Source organism: Capricornis sumatraensis, chromosome 13, assembly GCF_032405125.1.
Source record: "Capricornis sumatraensis isolate serow.1 chromosome 13, serow.2, whole genome shotgun sequence".
In the NCBI taxonomy this organism is placed as follows: Eukaryota; Metazoa; Chordata; class Mammalia; order Artiodactyla; family Bovidae; genus Capricornis; species Capricornis sumatraensis.
Window position 1 is genome coordinate 24,302,845 of NC_091081.1, and position 18,475 is coordinate 24,321,319.

At 41.3% G+C, this 18,475-nt stretch overlaps 1 protein-coding gene across 1 annotated transcript; it reads right to left on the bottom strand.

Moving 5' to 3' along the window:
* Positions 1-11,069: 11,069 nt before the first annotated feature.
* On the bottom strand, positions 11,070-16,969 carry MARCKS (myristoylated alanine rich protein kinase C substrate). Its single transcript, XM_068984930.1, has 2 exons — positions 16,484-16,969; positions 11,070-14,691 (listed from the first exon to the last, which is right to left on the bottom strand). The coding sequence occupies exons 1-2, from the start codon at positions 16,583-16,585 to the stop codon at positions 13,792-13,794; spliced, it is 1,002 nt and encodes a 333-aa protein (XP_068841031.1). The 5' UTR covers positions 16,586-16,969; the 3' UTR covers positions 11,070-13,791.
* Positions 16,970-18,475: the final 1,506 nt, after the last annotated feature.

Below are 18,475 nucleotides of genomic sequence, written 5' to 3' on the forward strand. Positions count from 1 at the left end.
AATCATCATTTTGAAGTGTCATTTTCTCTTATTCTACGAATAGCAACAAACCATTTCTTGATTGTTTTATGACATACAATGAAAAGTGGATTTTATATTCAACCAGCAACAACCAGCTCAGTGGTTAGACAGAGAAGAAGCCTTAAAGCACTTCCCAAAAGCAAACTTGCACCAAAAAATGTTCTACCACGTCTTCAAGCATCTCAACAAATTTTTGCAAGGAAAATGTTTCCACAACCAGCAGGAGGCAGAAAATATTTAGAGTTTGTTGAATCCCAAAGTACAGAGTTTTACACTACAAGAATAAACCAACTCATTTCTCATGGGCAAAAAAATGTGTTGATTATAATGGTTCCTATTTTGATTAATAAAGACGTGTTTGAGCTTAGTTATAATGATTTAAAATTCACATTCTGAAATCACAGTTACATTTGCACCAATCTAATAGGATCTGATACATTTATTTCAGGTGGTTTTACTGAATTATGTCCTGGTGATTTTGGAATCTTGATCACCAGTGTGGCTAATATATCAATAAAAGTGGGGGAAATGTTAGTTACTCAGTTGTGTCTGACACTGTAACCCCATGGACTGTAGCCCACCAGGCTTCTCTGTCTGTGGAATTCTCCAGGCAAGAATACTGGAGTGGATTGACATTCCCTCCTCCAGAAGATTGTCCCCACGCAGGGACTGAACCTGGGTTATAACTAATTAAATGTGGCTAATTATATCATTAATTAATGTGGCTAAAATATATCATTAAATGATATAATTTTCTATAATATACAATAATGGTGCTTTCTATATGACTTTTGTGTTTATATCCATTTATAATATATCAAGGCATAACTCCAGGTTCTTTGAAGGACACTGCTTAATAAAGAGCAATGAAAACTGAGGAGCTGATGGAAATTCTGACATTACTTCCACCTACTTCCCCTACCACTGCTCTTACCATCCACAAGAAATTGTTCATGACCTCAGTTTGGAGTCATCTTTTACTCAGGAATATCGCATCTGTCACTAAGAGTCAGACACAGCTGAGCGACTTCACTTTCACTTTTCACTTTAATGCATTGGAGAAGGAAATGGCAACCCACTCCAGTGTTCTTGCCTGGAGGATCCCAGGGACGGGGGAGCCTGGTGGGCTGCCATCTATGGGGTCGCACAGAGTCGGACATGACTGAAGCGACTTAGCAGCAGCAGCAGCAACAGGTATTCAGTGCTTTAAGATGATGAAAATTTATTTGACACTCCTCCCGCCAAGACGTTGTGTTCATGTCCTTCTCTCCTAGAGTCTGGATACACTCTGTGACTCTTTTAACCAAAACAGAATAGCAGGAGTGAGTTGTGCCAGTTTCTGACATGAGGCCGTAAAAGACCGGCCGCTTTTACTCCCTGTCTCTTGGAGCGTATCTTGGATCTTCACCTCAGGGAGGAGTTAGCTGCTGGGCAAGAAGCCTGACTATACTGACACAGCCATGGGTGAAGAGTACATGCTAAGTCTTTGCTGGTCCAGCCATCCCAACCTGGGCACCAAGCCCAGTAGTCAAGGAGCCATGTTAGGCCTCCTAATCCCAGCAAACATGCCAAGAAGAAAAATGAAGATCCCAGACATATGGCCTCAGTCTAGCCATCCCAGCAGCTCCCAGCTATTCAAGCAGCCCCAGCTGTGGCCACAAACATCATGTATCAGACTCACAAGCTGTCCCCGCTGTGCTGGCTCTAATCCCTGACCCACAGAATCATAGGCATCATGGATACGGTAAGAGTTTCACAGGTGTGTATATATTTGTGTATATCAAATTTTGTTCTTTAAAAATAGATGGTTTATTATTTATCCATTATATAGCGAAAAAGCTATTGGAAAAGAAAAAATTTAGATTATTGTTGCTATATACCACTGAGTTTTCATGTGGTTTATGATCTGATAATAGATAAAATGAATATGCATCTTCTATATTTTATATTTGGGGTTTCCCTGGTGGCTCAGTTGGTAGAGTCTGCTTGCAGTGCGGGAGACCTGGCTTTAATCACTGGGTCAGGAAGATCCCCTGGAGAAGGAAATGGCAACCCACTTCAGCATTCTTGTCTGGAGAATTCCCCAGACAGAGGAGCCTGATGGGCTACAGTTCATGGGGTCACAAAGAGTCAGACACAAGTGAGTGACTAACACTTTTATTCAGTAAAATTAAAAATATAAAGACAGCATATAAACTTAAAAGATATATCAAATAGTTTTTTTTTAAATAATATTCAATTTGTTTTCATGTCTTTGTGATTAAGACTATAACATCATTGAATGTTTAACTTAGAAGAAATCATATTATGGATTGGTAGTAGTAGTGTTGGTATTGTTTTTAAGATGAGTGACTTTCCCACCAGAACAGATTTGAGGCATGCAGTATATTCACTCGTATGTTCCCAGATCCCAGTCCTTTCACTAGACCACAGTAGGTGTTTAACAAATGTTTACTAAAATAAGAAATGAAGTATGAGATAAATACTTAAGTAGAAAACTCTCCTTTTGTTTTAATCTTTATCTTGGACATCCTAAAACATGTTGCAGAGAGCTGCAGTGTACCAGCAGAGTGCATCTGAGGTATTCAATATTAAACCAAAAATTCAGATACATAATAGCAGTGAACACTGATGAATACCTCCTAAGTGCCAGACATTAGAGCGGGTGCATTCCTTCCCACTAACTGACATTCTTTTTATTCTCAATTTTACACACAAGAATGGTGAGGCTCAGGAAAATAATATATCTAATATTGTAAAAAGTTTTCATGTGACTTCAGCACATAAGTGCCTAATACTGCTTAATTCTTAGACTTTTTTATACAATAACATTATTTACTAAACAAATTAACATAAAATATCAATAAGTTAACTTTATTTTCTAAATAAAATAACACAATTCGACCACATTGACCACGAAGAATAGGACCTAAAGAACACAAAAGCAAGAAAAGTCAGTAATCTTTATTCTGCCCATTTCTTCTTTATTGTAGGCCAGATGTGTATGATGTATAACTGCCTGTTATGAAAGACTAATCAGTGGTTAAAGCCAAATTAAAGATTCTCATACAAAGAATTTTCAGAGAAGTCAACTTCTGATCAAAAAAAACTTCCTTTAACCAAATCTTAAACCTCATTCCATCATTGTTCTCTATAATCTTAAGAAGGATTCAGAAGATACGATAGTATATTCCAAGACTTCAGGTAGCAAATGAAAGGGGTGAAATATTAAAACTAGAGGGGAAATTTTGTTTAAAATTTTTAATATTAATAGTAGTGAGCACATTCAGATTTATGCCTGATTTTATATATCTATATATATATATTAGATTTATAAAATATTTGTATCTTGCTATTATTAATTTAGTATACATATATACATTTCTGTATGAATTATATCTAACTTGTAAATATAGTTTTGATAACAAGATTGGTATACAGGTCAATAATAAATTAGGGAGGAAGCATGCTTTATGAGGAAGCATGCTTTATGAGGAAGCATGCTTTTTGGAGTAGAATGTGGCAACCCACTCCAATATTCTTGCCTGGACAGAGGACCCTGGTGGGCTAGTCTGTGGGGCTGCAAAGAGTTGGACAAACTGAGTAACTGAGCACATGCTTTACAAACAGCTAGTTTTAATGAGTCTTCTTGATCTAAACAGAAAAGTATCAAAACTCTTCATTTTCTCAATAAATATGTTTATTCTGTGTTTTAAGTTATGGCAGAAATGTTTCATAGGAACTATTCACTTTCTATTATTGTGACTGTATTTTTTTAATTAATTGTACTGGTTCTTTGTCCACTAAACATTAATAAGCATGAAGAATCTTAATTAGCAAGAATGTTAAAAACTGTAGATTTTCTCAAGAGAAATGAAAGACAACTTTCACTATAGTCTTGAAAATAAAACAAACGCTAGTATTTGTATATTTTTTGTTTAATATCTTTTTTTTTTTTGCTACATAGTACAGTATGTGGGATTTTAAGTTCCCCAACCAGGGTTCAAACCCACACCCCCTGTACAGGACGTGCTGAGCCTTAACCAGTGGACCACCAGAGAAATCCTGTGTTTGTTTTAAATAAATACATCACTGGAGTCCTCATACATTTCATTTTTGGATCAAATGGAATTTCAAATTTAGAAGGTATGTACCAATATAGTTTTCAAAATTCTAATTAAAAATTTTTTATTCTCATTCCAAAATATCTACCAATAGTTTATGTTTTTAAAATATCGAGACATATATGATAAAAAGAAAATCAGACATTTATTTGTACTAGTGTATTTCAATACTTGAACTATATAGTGCCCCAGAGGTGGAAGGAAAATAACATTGTTAAGATAAAATCAATACTTTATAACATGACCTAACCAAGTCCATATGCTTTTTTTCTTTATAATTTCACTGTGTTCTCTAATCTATAAAAATGTTATATATTTAAAATTATCTATTGCCTCATCCAGTGCTTGCCAATTTCTAAAAAGCACTAAAATAGGTAGCTCTAGGTGGTAATTTGTTTAAAAGAGACTATTACTTTATGGTCACTTAAATTCAAATTTCTCAAACTTCTTTATAAAAGCAACCAATTAATCTTGCCATAAGAGCCTCTGGGCTCTACAGTGAGTATCAGTTCCGTTCAGTCACTCAGTCATGTCTGACTCTTTGCGACTCCATGAATCGCAGCACACCAGGACTCCCTGTCCATCACCAACTCCTGGAGTTCACTCAGACTCGCGTCCATCGAATCAGTGATGCCATCCAGCCATCTCATCCTCTGTCGTCCCCCTTCTCCTCCTGCCCCCAATCCCTCCCAGCATCAGAGTCTTTTCCAATGAGTCAACTCTTCGCATGAGGTGGCCAAAGTACTGGAGTTTCAGCTTTAGCATCATTCCTTCCAAAGAAATCCCAGGGCTGATCTCCTTCAGAATGGACTGGTTGGATCTCCTTGCAAGTTTTTCTTTAAAAATTGCCAATTTCATTGACCCATACTCCATCGGAGAAGGTGATGGCATCCCACTCCAGTACCCTTGCCTGGAAAATCCCATGGATGGAAAAGCCTGGCAGGCTACAGTCCATGGGGTCGCGAAGAGTCGGACACAACTGAGCCACCTCACTTTCACTTTTCACTTTCACGCACTAGAGAAGGAAATGGCGACCCACTCCAGTGTTCTTGCCTGGAGAATCCCAGGGATGGCGGAGCCTGGTGGGCTGCCATCTATGGGGTCGCACAGAGTCGGACACGACTGAAGCGACTTAGCAGCATACTCCATCACAGAAGTTTTAGTATTTTGCCAGGGAAATTAGTAATGCCTACTGACCAGTATGTTCTATTTAGTGTACCTCTTCATTAAGTGCTAACATGTATGCCTCTATAACTAATGACTGCTGAGACTCCTCATGCCAGACATTTTTCTTACTGCGTGGAGTACGGAGTTAAGTTGATAGATTTTGGTGACATTTAAAATGATTACTCAGCAGTAATTATTGGGTAAAAGAAAAAAAAAAACAGCAATGTCTCCTGTTTCTTTGAAATTGTATAAACAGAAGCCTTCTTGACATGACACCTCAACTAAAATTTAGTAAGGGATGTTCCAACACTTAAATATGTAAATCCATTTAGTTTGAGTAAAATAAATATTGAGTTACATTTATTTTTAAAGCACATTCCCCAGTATCTTAATAAAATTTTAACTGATTTCATTTATTGGTTCTATAACTTTAAAAGATAATCTAACTTTAAAAGATAATCTACCATGAGTCCATCGGAGCATCGTTTACATTGTTTATATCAAATAAGTTTAAAGCTATGAATGTATAATGATACTAAACAATAAATACTATCATTGGTCATCTTTGGAGAATGTTAGGGAACCAGTACTGAAAATTACTAATTACTGAAAATCAGTAGTTAGAGGGAAGAAATCAAACACTTATTCTGCCTTTCCATAAACAAATATGCCTTAGGACAACCAAATGGTTGATGAAGGAAAGTTTCTTTTTATATAACTAGCTGCTCAAATAATAGAAAAAAGAAAGTCAATAAGAATAATGCCATTTTATCACTCTAAATTAGTTAATGGATTTAAGCAAAGATTAATTACTTCAAAAATCACAAAAAGAGAAACAAGTCAGGTTGCCTTCTGATAGACATACTCACCATTGCCTATGACGTAGTCCTTTGAACCTGAATCTGATCAAGCCTCTTGATCTATTGACCAATTTATAGAAAATATAAGAAATTCAGAAAATACAAGAAATACAGAAAAGATGAAGGAATATGTTAAATGACAACAAGAGGTGCAGTTGGCAAAATTCACACTGTGGAAATTATAGAACAAACAACTCAGTTTCTTGCACAAATAAATTGCAAGGAAAATAAAGAGGTGGATAAATTCAGACATAACATTACATAGTATTTTTAGACATTTTTTAAATTTATAGCTGACAATATATTTAATTTTATTTATTTATGGGTGACAGTATTTTAAAATTTTCGTTATTTAGTTATGGCTGCACTGGGTCTTTGCTGCTGTGGACAGGCGTTCCCTAGTTGTGGTGAGTGGGTGCTGCTCTCTCATTGCTGTGCACAGGGTTCTCCTCGTGCTGGCTTCTCTTGTTGCGGAGTACAGGCTCAGTAGTTATGGCTCACATGTTCTAAAACATGGGTTCAGCATCAGTAGCCCATGGGCTTAGTTCTGGCATGTTGAATATTTCTAGACTGGAGACTGAATCCATGTCCCCTGCATTGGCCTAATTCCCAACAACTGAACCACCAGGGAAGTCCACAGACAATATCTTTTTCTTTTTTTTAACTATTTGTGTTTTAGAGATTCTTCCTGTTGTTGTTGTTCAGTCGATCAGTTGTCTGACTCTTTGTGACCTCATGAACGGCAGCACGCCAGGCCTCCCTGTCCCTTGCCATCTCCCGGAGTTTGCCCAAGTTCATGTTCATTGCATTGGTGATGCCGTCCAGCCAGCACATCCTCTGACGCCCTCTTATCCTTCTGCCCTCATTCTTTCCCGTAATCAGGGACTTTTCCAAAGAGTTGTCCATTCACATCAGATGACCAAAATACTGGAGCTTCAACTTCAGCATCTGTCGTTCCAGTGGACATTCAGGATTGATATCCCTTAAGATTGACTGGTTTGATCTCCTTGCTGTCCAAGGGACCCTCAGGAGTCCTCTCCAGCACCACAGTTTGATGGCATCAATTCTTTGGCATTCTGCTTTCTTTATAGTCCAGCTCTCAAAACTGTACGTGGCAGCTGGGAAGACCATAGCCTTGAATATACAGACCTTTGTCAGCAAAGTAACACCTCTGTTTTTCAACACTGTCTAGATTTGTCCTCACTTTCCTGCCAAGAAGCAATCATGTACTGATTTCATGGCTGCAGTCACCATCCACAGTAATTTTAGAGCCCAAGAAGAGGAAATCTGTCACTGCTTCCACCTTTCCCCCTTCTATTTGCCATGCAGTAATGGGGCCAGATGTCATGATCTTAGTGTTTTTTTAATATTTAGTTTTAAGCTGGCTCTTTCACTCTCCTCCTTCACCCTCATCAAGAGGCTGTTTAGTCCCTATTCGCTTTCTGCCATTAGAATGGGATCATCTGCATATCTAAGGTTGATGTTTTTCCTGCCTATCTTGATTCCAGCTTGAAACTTGTCCAGCCTGGCATGTTTCATGATGTGCTCAGCGTCTAGGTTAAACTAACAGGGTGACAGCAGACAGCCCTGTCATACTCCTTTCTCGATCTTGAACCAATCAGTTGTTCCATACGGGGTTCTAACTGTTGCTCCTTGACCTGCATACACGTTTCTCAGGAGACAGGTAAGATGGTCTGGTATTCCCATCACTCTAAGAGCTTTCCACAGTCTGTCATGATTTACGTAGTCAAAGGCTTTAGCGTAGTCGATAAAACAGAGATAAATGTTTTTCAGAAATTCCCTTGCTTTCTCTATAATCCAGCGAATGTTGGCAATTTGATCTCTAGTTCCTCTTCCTTTTCTAAAATCCAGGTTGGACATCTGGAAGTTCTTGATTCATGTAATGCTGAAGCCTAGCATGGAAAATTTTAAGCATGACCTTTCTAGCATGGAGATGTGTGCAATTGTCCGATGGCTAGCACATTCTTTGGTACTACCCTTCTTGGGAATTGGGGTGAAGGTCGGCCTTTTCCAGTCCTGTGACCACTGCTGGGTCTTCCAGATTTGCTGACATAATGAATGTAAAACCTTGATGGCATCATCCTTTAGGGATTTGAATAGTTCTGCTGGAATTTCATCACATCTACTAGCTTTATTAACAGTAGTGCTTCTTAAGCCCCACTTGACTGCATTCTAGAATGTCGAGATATTTCCTATCAACTCATTAATAGATTTAAGATAGAGATATAATCTATTTTTCTAGTTTTTAAACTATTGTTTCTCTTTTCTAGGGTAATATTAATAATAAAAACCTCAAGCTAGAAACCAGTCTCTCTTCCATTGAAGGAAGAGAAAAGGTAATCATGTAGAATTCTTTACATCCTGACCTAAGGACAGACAGCCTTTCCATTCTTACCCTGGAGTCCTGTATTAGTTTGCTAGGGCTGCAATAACAAATAGTAGACTGGGTTGGCTTTAACAGTAGACATGTATTTTCTCACAGTTCTGGAGACTAGAAGTCCAAAATCAAGGTGCTGACAGGTCTGGAGTCTTCTGAAGGAGATCTGCAATCTCCTTGTTTTGCAAATGGCCACCTTTTTCCTGTCTCCTCACATGCTCTTTTTCTCTAAACACATGTGTCCTGGGTATCTCTCTGCATGTCCATTTTTTTTTCTCCTTGTTAAGACATCAGTCACATTAAATGAGGGCTGACCCTGACACCCTTATTTGAACTTAATCACCTCTTTAAGATTCTATCTCTAATAAGTCACATTCTAAGTCATATTCAACATGAATTTTGCAGGGGTGATTCAGCTGATAACAAGGCCTTTCAAAATCTCACCGTGTTCTTTTGTAATATCAATGCCATGTGCATGTGAGAGAAGTCACTTCAGTTGTGTTTGGCTCTGCAATCCTATGGACTGCAGCCTGCCAGGCTCCTCCGTCCATAGGATTCTCCAGGCAAGAGTACCAGAGTGGGTTGCCATTTCCTCCTCCAGGCGATCTTCCTGACCCAGGGATCAAACCCACATCTCTTATGTCTCCTGCATTGGTAGGCAGGTTCTTTACCATGAATACCACCTGGGAAGCCACATTAACTGCTTAAAATGGTTTGAAATCTAGAAAAAACTTCAGTGTTGATGCAAAAGCTAAGCCCTTGAAGCTCATGCAATTAATTACAAAGCTACACTTTGCAAAGTCTGTAGCCAAACATTTCTAATCATTGACTTTCACACCCTAATTTTCCAGACATGTGCCCTCCAATATGGCAGCCACATGTGGCCATAAAGTGATTATTTTATGTACACCTGGAATGACTGGTCCAAACTGAGATGTCAGTCTAAATCACTGAATTTCAAAGCGTTAAGGGAAAGACAAGTCAACTAAGTAATTTTTTAATTGATTACATGTGCAAATATTTTGGATATGTAGATTATTAAAGTAATTTAATGTTTCTTATTTTTTTAAATTATGGTTACTAAAAAAGTTTAAAATGACATTGTGGTTAGAGTTATATTTTATTGGTTGGTGCTTTCCCAAATGCAGGTATGTATCATCTGAATTAAGACTTGCTTTGAGTCTTTCTTAGACTTCCAATTTATAATTCATCACAAACCCCTTCTCTTTTTGCATCCCCACTAAGTTACCCAGGGATAGAATTCTAGCACTTTATCCAGTCCTTAACACATATTTCAAACCTAAGAGACACTTGCCATTTGTTGGGAAGACAATCTGTAATGCTAACTTAATAAATTCAACTGAAATGTTATATTTATTGAAATTCCAAGTGATGAGTAATCCTACTGCCTTTCATCTTTCCCCTGAGAGAATAAGAGTAGTTGACAAATATACTCTCACTTCTCACTTACTAGTAGTACTAAAAAGTCTTATGTTCTAATTTCACCAAAGCACTAGAACTGAGATTATCAGGGTTGTTAAAAATTTTAAAGTGATTATTTTATGTACAAGCAGCTGCTAGATCCTATGGTGGGATATGTGTTTTGGTTTGTTTTTAAAATTGTGGATGAGTTGAGAGGAAAAACTATAGATAGTATTTGAAGATCAAGAATTTATCACTTTTTCAGGAACATAAAATATGGTTAACATTCACACCTTTTAGAAGTATTTATTTTCCATTTTAAAAATAGCATTGATGGGTGTAATTTAAAGGAGTGCTAGAACTTGAATCCCCAACAGGGACCGGCACATTTACAGACTGAAAGCATTTTAAAATTCCTGTTTGCTATACTGTGGTTTAAGCACTTTCATATAGCTGGAAAGTGGACAGGGGAAAAAAATGTTCAATTTGCACAGTAAATGATTAAAGGAAAGATAAAAGCTAATAGCCCTGTTAACTAATTTTTTAATTTTCAAAGCTAATTGGGCTGTTAAACTACATGCCCCTCCCAGTTGGATCTACCTGATATATAGAAAAGCAAAAAGGAACCCTTCCTCCAAATCCTTAACTGCAAAATTTTGTTTATATTCATGAGGGGGAAATGTAAATAAATTATTGTTTCTCAAATACATTAAGTTCTATCATTAAAGTTTTTGACTTGTGAGCATTCTAACTCACTTTCAATGGATATAATTTTATATCCTAAGTATGATGTCAAGCATACCTTCTAAATTCCTTAAACTGAATAAGTTATACTTACCATCAACACTTAAGATGTAAAATTTTTCTCTAAAACTTGCATTTTATAGTTAAATCTGTAAAAAATCCTATTTTAGCAAGCTTGATTATATCAACTGTTAAAACTTTATTTTACAAGCAATAGGAATTGGATCAAATAATTATTATAATCCAGAGGAATTATTTTATAACCATAGCAAATGCCATTATACACACTGCCAATACAGATTTAATAGACAATACTGAACTGTACAAGAGTTATTTATTTTTCCTTAATCTCAAAGCTATTTTAGTAATACAAAAAGCCATATTAACATTTCTCCATTAGAAAACAATGTGATGTACAAAACTTTGGATGAAAAGATATATGTCAAATTTCACTTAATCATTTGGTGGAAAACCCACCACGCCATCGATACCACCCAAAGTGTTTTAGGCAATGATTAAAAATCAAAGTAAGCATCTTAATAAACTCCAGCTGTTAAAAAAAACAGATCTAGCAATATAGTTGGCTACATAGTATTTTTGACTACTCAGGGTTACTTTTTAAAATCCTTTTTTTTTCTGAGTCCTACCACATACCAAGTGCTGTACTTGTCCAAGTAGGTATTTGAGGAAAAGTTGGTAAGGTAGAAGACCCCATAAAGCAGTCCTTTGGTTACCATATTTGACTTTTAACTTTTAAACATTCTCCAAGATCAAGGAACCCCAACTAAAAGTACACACTCTTCCAAGTGTTATTCGATTTTATTAGTGGGGAGGGTGTTGGTAAAGAGGTCATGAACTATTATTTATAATCCATTATTCCAATTAAAAGCACTTGTCAGAAACTAATTTGTTATTTTTCTAATCAGTTTAAGATCTGGCATTCAGTTATTACCAACGTGGTTCACCCTACAAGGCACACTGCTCAAAAACAGCAAAGCAGGTATGCATAAATGCTTTTCTTTGCATTTAGTGAAGTAATATTTGATACCCATATTTATCTTAAAATTCAGTTGTTTAAGGTCCAGTGAAGAAAATAAATCCAGTTATGGGGTGGTAAAGAGCAAAGAAGGTTAACTAGTAAATTATTACTATACAAAGAAATTTTATTCTCTATCTTTTTCTTTGAATAACAAGATACTAACACACTATTTTCATTAAAAAAAAAAAAAAAGCTTGCAACTATTGAACTGAGGCAAGTACAAAGGCCCATAAACCAACAGTATCATCCATTCATCACCATTACTTCTTTACATTAAGCTTGTTCTCCTAAAGTATAATGCATACTCTAAGCTATAACTTGGAAATTAGCCAAGCACTAAGCAATTACAATGGCAGGTAATACACCATCAGTTTTTAAAACACTTTCGGTCACTTTTCATGACCCACCTCCAGTTTGAATTGAATATATTCTCAGTATAAATTTGTTTTGGGATCTGCATGACAAAAAAAAATGTAATTTTATGACATTTTCACATAAGACATTTAAATAGTCTTCAATTCATACCACTTTTGTATTAAATGATTCATCCTGACATGCTATATATAACTACAATAAAAATAACTTCAATTTTTAAAGAAAACTAAATGCAGATAAATGTTAACAGATTTGACATGGAATGTTGTAAAATATTCCTGTATGTAATCTGATACTACTGATTATAAATTGACAAGTTTGAAAAACTTCAGATTAAAAACCACAAGAAAATTTACTCTTGATGGCATGCAAGATCTTTTTCAAAACGAAACCAGGACCTCAAAGTCTCAGTATTTTATCAGAACATAAAGAAACACAACAAATTTGTACATTTTATTCACATTTATTTTTCGCTTTTAGTGTGCTCACAGAAAATTAGAACACCTTAAGCAGGAGTTTAATAGCAATTTTTGTAAGCAAAGTTACATTCCATCTCTAAGTCAAATTGGTCAAAGCTTCTCCAGTATTTACAAAACATGATAGACAAGATGCTACACAAAACCATTGCATCTGAAGATTTTTTTCCTTATTCTCAAAGACGACTGGAAAAGAAAGCATTGTCTGCTGTAATCAAAAACATACCACAGTATAAACAGTAACCATTCCACTTATCACAGCTTGGTTGAGTTTAAAATTTGTGTTTAAAAGGTCCAAGATGACTGCAGTTTTACAAAAATGGGCAGGGTGGAAAGTTGCAAACTTCATGTGCTTCTGGATATCAAGATTTGTTTTTATACAATAGTCACAGTTAAAAACACCCTGCTGGTAATACATAATTACACTTTATTAAGGTCATAAACCAGCAATAAACAATAAAGCCTATACAACTTGTAGTTCTACTTAATCACTGACTGGTACAGCTAACATGAGATAAGTGAAAAGTTCCTATGGTTTAAATGAACTCCTAAGACTATGATCTTTTTAAAAATCTGGGTATCGGTGTTTTTTTTTTCCTCTTTCCTTCTTAGTCAAGACTTGTAGTGTTGTAAACCTGCCTCACAAAATACATCGTAATAACTTTTCTTAAAAAAAAAAAAAACGATTAAGCCTTTACACCATCATTTCTAGTGGTACAGTATCTTGGCAATGTTATGCACCACTTAAATTTCTCCATGGTGGCCCCTATCACTTCATCTGATATCCCTTTTGACCCACCCATCTCCTTCATATATGGGCATGTCCATAGATTGACAAAGAAAGTTTACAATTTTGAATAAAGATGCAAAGTATGCAAAAAACATTAATACTGATGCAAAAAATAAAAGAGAAACAAGGCAGAGGAAGGTATTTAAGCTCTCCTCGACCTGTTGGAATGGTGGTAACAGAATGATCTGAGATGGGATCTGTGGGGAGTGGGTTAAAAACAAAATTTGTTTTAAAAAAAGTAAAATAAAAAAAGACATCTTTAAAATCAATCCCTGGTTGTAGACAAGTTCTCCAAAACCAGTACCTGGCACCACTCCAACAAACAAACAGGGGGGGGAGAAAAGTTCTTCGATTATCTCAAAAAATCTTGCCCTTTTACTCGGCTGCCTCCGCTGGGGGCGCTTCTGGACTGCACTCGGGCTGGGCCTCCTGTGAGGGGGCTGCGCAGGCTGACGACGCCGGGGCAGCCGCCGCCTCCTCCGCGGGGGCCGCCTCCTGCTCCGGGGGCACGCCGGGCCCGGCAGCCGAGGGCGCCTCGCAGCCGGCCGCGCTGGCCCCGGCCTCTTCTGCCTTCTCCTCAGCCTTGCTGGGCTCCTCGACGGCCTTAGCCTCCTCGCTGGCGGGCGGCTTCTCGGGCGCGACGGCAGCCTCCTCGGGCTTGGCCTCCTGCGGGTCGCCCCCCGCCGCCCCCTCCTCGCCCGCGGCCGCCTCCTCGCCTGGCGCCGCTGTCGGCTCCCCGGGGGCCGCACCCGCCTCGCCGGCGGCCGCAGCGGCGCCCCCAGAGGCGTCGTCCTTGCCGCCTTCGGCGGAGGCGCCGGCGGCCCCTTCGGCCTCACCGCCCTCTCCTGCCTCCTTCTTGTTCTTCTTGAAGGAGAAGCCGCTCAGCTTGAAAGACTTCTTGAAGGAAAAGCGCTTCTTTTTTTTTTTCGGGGTCTCGTTGCTGGGCGAGGGTGTGGCCCCGTCCTCAGCCTTCGGCGAAGACGTCGAGGAGGCGGCAGAGGCGGCCTCCCCCTCGGCGGCCGTGGGTGAGCCGGGCTCGGCGGCCTCGCCCTCCACGGGGCCCTCCTTCTCCACGGGGCTGGCCCCGGCGTCGGGGGCAGCGGCGGCCGACTCATCTTTCTCGGCCGCGGCGGGCGACGCCGCCCCGCTCCCGGCGGCCGCGGGCTCCTCCTTGTCGGCAGCCGGGGCGCTGCCGTTGGCCTGCAGCTCCTCCTTGGCGCCGGGCTCGGCGGCCGCGGGAGAAGCGTCGCCGTTTACCTTCACGTGGCCATTTTCCTGCGGGGCAGAGAAAGCGGGAGGTCACTGACGGGGCCCGGGTCTGTCATCCCCGCCCCCACTTCTGGACCGGGAGGGTCCACCGTCCCTCCGGGCCCCTCAGGTTATGCAGATCCTCTCCCTTATGGGGAGGCGGAGTTGGATGCTCAGACGAGAGTTCCTCGAGGGGCAGTGGTGTTTGGGGTGCCTAAAGGCACTGCAGGGGCCTCGACCACGCAACAAATCCGAGGCCTTAAGAGGGCAGAGTCCGAAACGTGGAAAGCACAGGGTAACCCATTCCAACCTTCGCCGCAGGGACTTAGTCCTGTAAAAAATGATACACCAAACGCCCGTTGGAAGGAAACACAGACACAGAACCAGAGCCAGTGATCTGTGCCTAGGTTACACGTCCCCCTTTCTCCCTAAACTCTAAAGGCCTCTTCAAAACACCAAAACTCCCAGGGGGGATCCCAGCGTTCCAGCCGGAAGCGCCTGGACTGCGCGAGCAAGGGCCCTACGCCCCGAAGACCTGGGGTCGGCAGGGGGCGCTGCGCCTCCACCAGCTGACCTTGGCGCAGGCAGGCGCGGAGGGGCGGGGCCGCCGGGCCACCCCGCCCTGCCCGGTCGGGCCCTGCCCGCTGGCCAAGGCGCCCCCGAGCCCGGATAGCGCAGCCCAGAGTCCGCAAACAAAGCTCAGATGGCGTCCTGGTCGGCATAAAACCAAGACAGGGGGAAAACCATTATTTCAGAGGGCTTGTCTCTTCTTCCACGCCCACCTCTGCCTGTGATTCTGCGAAGCCCGGGCGCGCCCCGGCGGCTCATTTTGCATTTTTAACGGGTTCAAAGCCTCTTGGCAGAGCCTGTCTTTCCTATTAGGTTAGGGCAGGCGAAGCAACACGGCCTCTGCTCTAGGAAAAGAGGCGTGGTGGTTGCCCGGTGTTTGTGAAGCAGCCACCCTTGGCCGACCTCTCGCGCCCACCCAACTGTGGCCATCTGCCTGGATTCGGGCAGCGCCGGGGTAGCCCACGCAGTGGTCCAGGCGCCACGCACTCCAACAATCTCGACCGAAACACACGAACTGCCTCCTGTTGACCATCTGGGCAGGTTCTTCAAAGAACCATAGTCTTCCCACCCTAGGGAGACCATTTAAAAGTCAGATGGGTGTGTAATTCCACAGACAACAACGAATAAAGACTTAGAACAGTGAGAAAAGCCCATCGAAAGGTAGTGAAACCTGCCCACCTCCAGCCAGCCAGCCAGCAACCTTTCCAAGAACCCAAGTCACGCCACCTCGGTATACAATAAGACAGCTCTCCTTCCCTCCTCAGCCTTTCTTCACCGCCATCCCTACTGCGCTCCCCCCCCACCCTTCTCTACCCACACACACACAATCACACCAGAAATCCTGAAGGCGACCCAGTCTCGACAACAAACACGAGAGCCACCCAAACACCTTTATGCCCACCAAGCACAAATGCAACCTGGCTGGGGATGGGGGTGTGGGGTAGCACCTAGCTAGTCAGGTTCTGCCAAGCTCCAAACACGCCATTTTAAACGATTTGTCACTACTTTCCTCCCATCTACACAAGAATTCGCCAGGATTCTCTGGGAACCATTACTTTGGGAGTCAGGGGAGACCCCACCTATGAGAAATTGACAATTTGGCTATCGCTTTCCATTCAACTTTCAGACTGGAATCTGGCCACGCTTCTTTCCGCCGAAGGCGCCTAGGGCACGACCAAGGAGGGAAGGGGAAGCGCCGGGACTAGAGAAAGACACCAAATAAATGACCAGAACCACAGGTAGAATTTACCTGCCCATTCGCTTTAGAAGGCGACGAGGCCACAGCCGCCTCCCCGGGCCTCTCCGCGGTGGCTTCTCCCTTCGCGGCGGTCTTGGAGAACTGGGCACCCATGCTGGCTTCTTCAACAAAGAAACTCAACAGATCCAAAGGGGGAACAAAGAGCTTCGGGTTGGTGTAACGACGGGGCAAGCGGCAGCAGCAGCGGCAGCAGCAGCGGCAGCGGCAGCACACACACCGGAGGGAGGGGGGAGTGGGGGTGGTGAAGAGGACAGAACAGAACCGATTAAATACACGCCGGATAAAAAAATTTTAGTCGTAGAGATCAAAAAGCAGCAGCGCAGGAGGGAGGGGAAAAGGGTGGAAAAGTCGAGCACAAAAAACGGAGCCCAAGTGTAGTTTTTTAAAAAAAAGAAGTAATAAAAAATCCCAGATTTGTAGCCGCACTGTAGACAAGAGGAAAATGGAGAAATCTCCCTGGTTGCTAATAAGATGCGGGGTCCAACGCCCAAGTGCACAGATGAATGGGCTCGCGGGCGCTGACGCGGCCCCCGTGCTCGCCGGCCAATCCTCGCGCCGCACACAAAGCAGGAGGCGGGGCCTGCGCGCCCGGCGAACAATGGAGCCGCGCTTTGCAAACGGTTTGAAAATCAGCCTCAGACCGAGAATTAATGTCCTCCAAATAAATAAATCAATTAAAAAATACATGCCTTTCGCCTCCTTCTGCTTGAAAATAATAATGCAGTACTGGATTGGCTTGCTTTGTTTGTAATTAATTAACGCGGGAGGGGGGGCGGGTACTTGTGGATGAGGGCGGAGAAAGCGTTAACTTGACTCGCTTTGGCTCTAGTCGGTCTATAACCGTGTCTCTCCTTCCACTCCCTCCCCTCCCCCATCTTTCCGTGTGTTTATGTGTATGTGTGTGTCTGTACGCAAGTTTTTAAGACAATGGTTGGGATTTGGGTGCAGCATGTTTTCTGTGTCTGTTCTATATAGGTTTCACAGATCTTGCACAGGGTTTGTTCTTCTAACCGTTGCAAATGTGAAATCGCCCCAAATCGAAAGGTATTTAAACCAAGAAGATCGAATTTCATCAAAAGAGATCGCGAGTTAGAATTAGGTCTGTAGGCCAGATGTGGAAAATGCAAAACCAGCAAGCAGAAGAAGCCACACTCCCTTCTCTATTCTACAGTGACTTGAAATAAAATATTTCGAGATTAGACTCTGCGCTCATCAACCCTCGCCCCTCCCCCAGCCCGTATTAGTGATTACCCACCCCCCCCAACATTATAAAGTGAGAATCATGAACAAAAAATCGAAAAGGCTTGCATTTTATCACCGTATGAAATGACGGTTTTCCTCTATGGTGAAATGACACAGTCTAGAGTGTGCGAATCCATATTTACAGTTGGGATGCGATTCGCGTCGCTATGAATCTTTTTCAGTCTACTGCCAGGATCAGATAGACTCTTTTTCTGAACGTGTGTGAATGTGCAAGCAAGCGAGTGGACTCCTAGAAGGAAGGAGGCAGCAGCGATGAAATTCTGAACAACCGGATTATTACAATTTCTAAGGAGAAATTACATATTTAGAAACAGCAAGAAGATCCATGAACACTCCAAGCCTAACTTGGGTTAGAGAAAAAGCTTCTATGAGGAAACCCAGGGTATCTCCAACTGCACCTCTTGTCGCGGAAATACCAGATGCTGTTTGTGTGTGAAAGACAGCGCGCTGATTTAAATAATGGAGGGGGAGAAGGTAGGGGCAAAAATCAAGGATACATACACTTACACATACTCTTATAAGCATTCTCCTACCACCTACATTTTTGCTCCCAGAGTTTTCACTCGTGTCCAAATCAGACTACCTTTTTTCGTTTACATTTAGTGATCCTGAAAAGAATAACCTTTCGCTTATGGAGGTGAGAAGCAGTCGAAAGAATGGTTCATTTCTCCTGGTGCTGGCTCTGAATTCTCAAACAGTTTTATTTTTCTGCTCATTGTA